The sequence below is a fragment of the Dipodomys ordii genome, unplaced genomic scaffold (genome assembly GCF_000151885.1).
Source record: "Dipodomys ordii isolate 6190 unplaced genomic scaffold, Dord_2.0 Scaffold31, whole genome shotgun sequence".
NCBI classification, from domain to species: Eukaryota; Metazoa; Chordata; class Mammalia; order Rodentia; family Heteromyidae; genus Dipodomys; species Dipodomys ordii.
This window is the reverse complement of record NW_012267247.1, coordinates 2,004,754-2,007,682: the sequence shown is the minus strand read 5'-3', so window position 1 is coordinate 2,007,682 and position 2,929 is coordinate 2,004,754. Positions and strand designations below refer to the sequence as shown.

The 2,929-nt window shown below is 40.5% G+C and overlaps 1 protein-coding gene across 1 annotated transcript in view; it reads left to right on the top strand.

Moving 5' to 3' along the window:
• Nucleotides 1–2,929, top strand: part of Psmd11 (proteasome (prosome, macropain) 26S subunit, non-ATPase, 11) — a 38,835-nt gene that overhangs the window by 16,618 nt on the left and 19,288 nt on the right. Inside the window, exons 4-5 of the mRNA XM_013016525.1 lie at nt 1,846–1,917; nt 2,514–2,571. Of these exons, the coding sequence (XP_012871979.1) occupies nt 1,846–1,917; nt 2,514–2,571 (130 nt within the window). The remainder of the gene's footprint in view (nt 1–1,845; nt 1,918–2,513; nt 2,572–2,929) is intronic.

Genomic DNA, 2,929 nt, shown 5'->3' with positions numbered 1-2,929 from the left:
AAGCCAGAAGTGGCACTGTGGCTCAAGTGGTAGAGCGCTAGCCTTTAGCTGAAGAGCTGAGGGACAGTGCCCAGGCCCAGAGTTCAGGCCCCATGACTGGCAAAAAAAAAAAAAAAAAAAGACCTAAGGTTAGTTGAGCACAGGTGGCTCACTCCTGTAATCCTAGCTACTCAGGAGGCTGAGATCTGAGGATGGAGGTTAAATCCAGCCTGGGAAGGAAAGTCCATGAGACTCTTATCTCCAATTAACCACCAGAAAAATGGAAAAACAAAAAAACCGGAAATGGTGATGTGGCTCAAAGTGGTAGAGTGCTCACCTTGAGCTGAAGAGCTGAGGGACAGCACCCAGGCCCAGAGTTCAAGACCCATGACCTACAAAAAAATAAAAAATTAAAAAAAAATCTTCACTTGATATAGTCCTAAAGATGGTATAGTTCCCATTAGGATCTTCATTTCTATGGCTTGGAGCTTAGAAAGTGAAGGCCAATGCCAGGCACCTGTGCTTCACACCTGTAATCCTAGCTACTCAGGAGGCTGAGATCTGAGGATTGTGGTTCAAAGTCAGCCCAGGCAGAAAAGTTTGTGAGACTCCATCTCCAAAATAACCAGCACAACTGAACCACAGGTGTGACCAAAGTTGTAGAGTGCCACAAGTGAAAGAAAGGTCTTGAACTCAAGCCTTGGTATTGACTAAAAGAAGAAAAAGGAAAAAAAGAGTGATAGCAGAGATGAAAGGGCGTGGACAGTGGTGGGGCTAGGGAGGAGTGGTTGGTGATATGAGGGAGGTGGAAATGTAGGGTAAAGAGAAGAGAAAGAAGATTGAACCCAGATCCTTACAAATAGTAAACCTTTCCTTCTAGGCATCAAGGAATTGCCTATGAGAAGCCATTGTTGTGGTCTGCTTAACTGAAAAGCTTTTTTGTGTGTCTCGGTTGTGGGGCTTGAACTCTGGACCTGGGCACTGTCCCTCAGCTCTTCAGCTCAAGGCAAGCACTCTACCACTTAAGCCCCAGAGCCACTTCCAGTTTTCTGGTGGTTAATTTGAGATAAGAGTCACACTGCCTGGGCTGGCTTTGAACCATGATCCTCAGATCTCAGCCTTCTGAGTAGCTAGGATTACAGGTGAACCACTGGTTCCTGGCTTAACTGAAAATCTTAATAGCACACTTTGAGAAGCCTTACACCTGAGCACTGATGGCTCATTCCTATTATCCTAGCTGCTGGATGATTGCAGTTTGAAGCCAGCCTGGGCAAAAAAGTTCATGAGACCCCATATCAACCCATAAAAAACGAGGCACAATGGCTTTTGCCTGTTTCCTAGCTATGTAGGAAGCATAAAGAGGAAGATTGCAGTCCAGGGCCTTCCCTGGCAGGCCTCTATTTTTCTTTCTAAAAATAAAACAACAATAACAACAAAACATCTTAAACTTTCAATATTTAATTTCCCTTGGGTAGAAACTGATGATTATTTCTTATCCTTTTAGATTATGTGGGACTCAGTTTTCTATTATATTGTTTGGTAAAAACACTGAGCAAAATATTTTTATTTCCATTCATATCATGAACTTATTCATGTTTCTTGAAAAGGTAGACTCTCAAAGAGGAAGATCTTTTCCAAAAGAACACAATTTTAACCTAGACTTGGAGTGTAAAAAAGGAGCTGATTTTTCATTATGATATAACGATTACTTACTGAGATACTATAGATTGTTATACTTGGCAACAAGTAGAGCAACATGTATAATATGGAAGGAAAACAGTAAAACTTTTTTATTCTCTAAGGCCTAGTTGGTTGGAAGAATGTAATGACATGTGTTACATGAACTGGTGTCTCTCCTTATTTTAGGTTGAGCTGTGTTTAGAGTGCATCGAATGGGCCAAATCAGAGAAAAGAACTTTCTTACGCCAAGCTTTGGAGGTATGTACCCATGTTAGCACTGATTTTAGGCATCTAGGTGTTAGATTGTGAATGTAAATAATGCCATCCTGATAAAAAGTACCTTCAACTTTGTATTATACCGTCACTAAAAGACTGTGATAATGCTCCCAGTTAGGAGAATTGTTTGATTGAATGTTTTTTTTTTTTGGTCCATTGTGGGGCCTGAACTCTGGGCCTAGACACTGTCCCTGAGCACTTCAGCTCAAGGCTAGTGCTCTACCACTTGAGCCACAGCACCATTTCTGGCTTTTTCTGCTTATGTAGTGCTGAGGAATTGAACCCAGGGCCTCATTCATGCAGGCAAGCACTCTACCACTGAGCCATCTTCCTAGCCCTCGATTGAAGTTTTGAGACAGATTTGCTATTTTGGACAGAGAAATAAGCAGCAACATGGTAAAGTTTACAGCAAGTTATTGTCTATAGTAGGAGACAATACTATGGACTAAATCATTTGTTGTGCTGAATTTGAGGTTATCATAGAACATAAATTCAACAGTAACAGTTCTGTGACTGTTGATCTTTGATTTCTTTCTGTTTTTTTTTTGGTCTTCTTCAATGCCTTTTCTCTTTCCCAGGCAAGACTGGTGTCTTTGTACTTTGATACCAAGAGGTACCAGGAAGCATTGCATTTGGGTAAGTAAACTGGTAGACATTAGTAAGACATCTTAGCCAGCTAAATAAATATATTCTAAATGACTATTCTTGCTAATTATCTATTAATCATTTGTAGTCTACTTACCTCTAAGAAAGATCTCAGATGGTTTACCTTTATAGAATTTGTCATTGCAAAGTGATAATTGAACTTTTGAGAAATGGGGTGTAGTTCAGTGGTATAAAGTATTTATTGAGTAAGTGTGAATCCCTCGGTTCACATCCTACCACAAAAAACAACAAAAAGCCCTACAGTTAAATCTGTTAAATTTAGAAAACAAAAGTATCTGTTCTTGGGCTGGGAAGGTAGCTCAGTGGTAGAGTGCTTGCCTTGTATGCA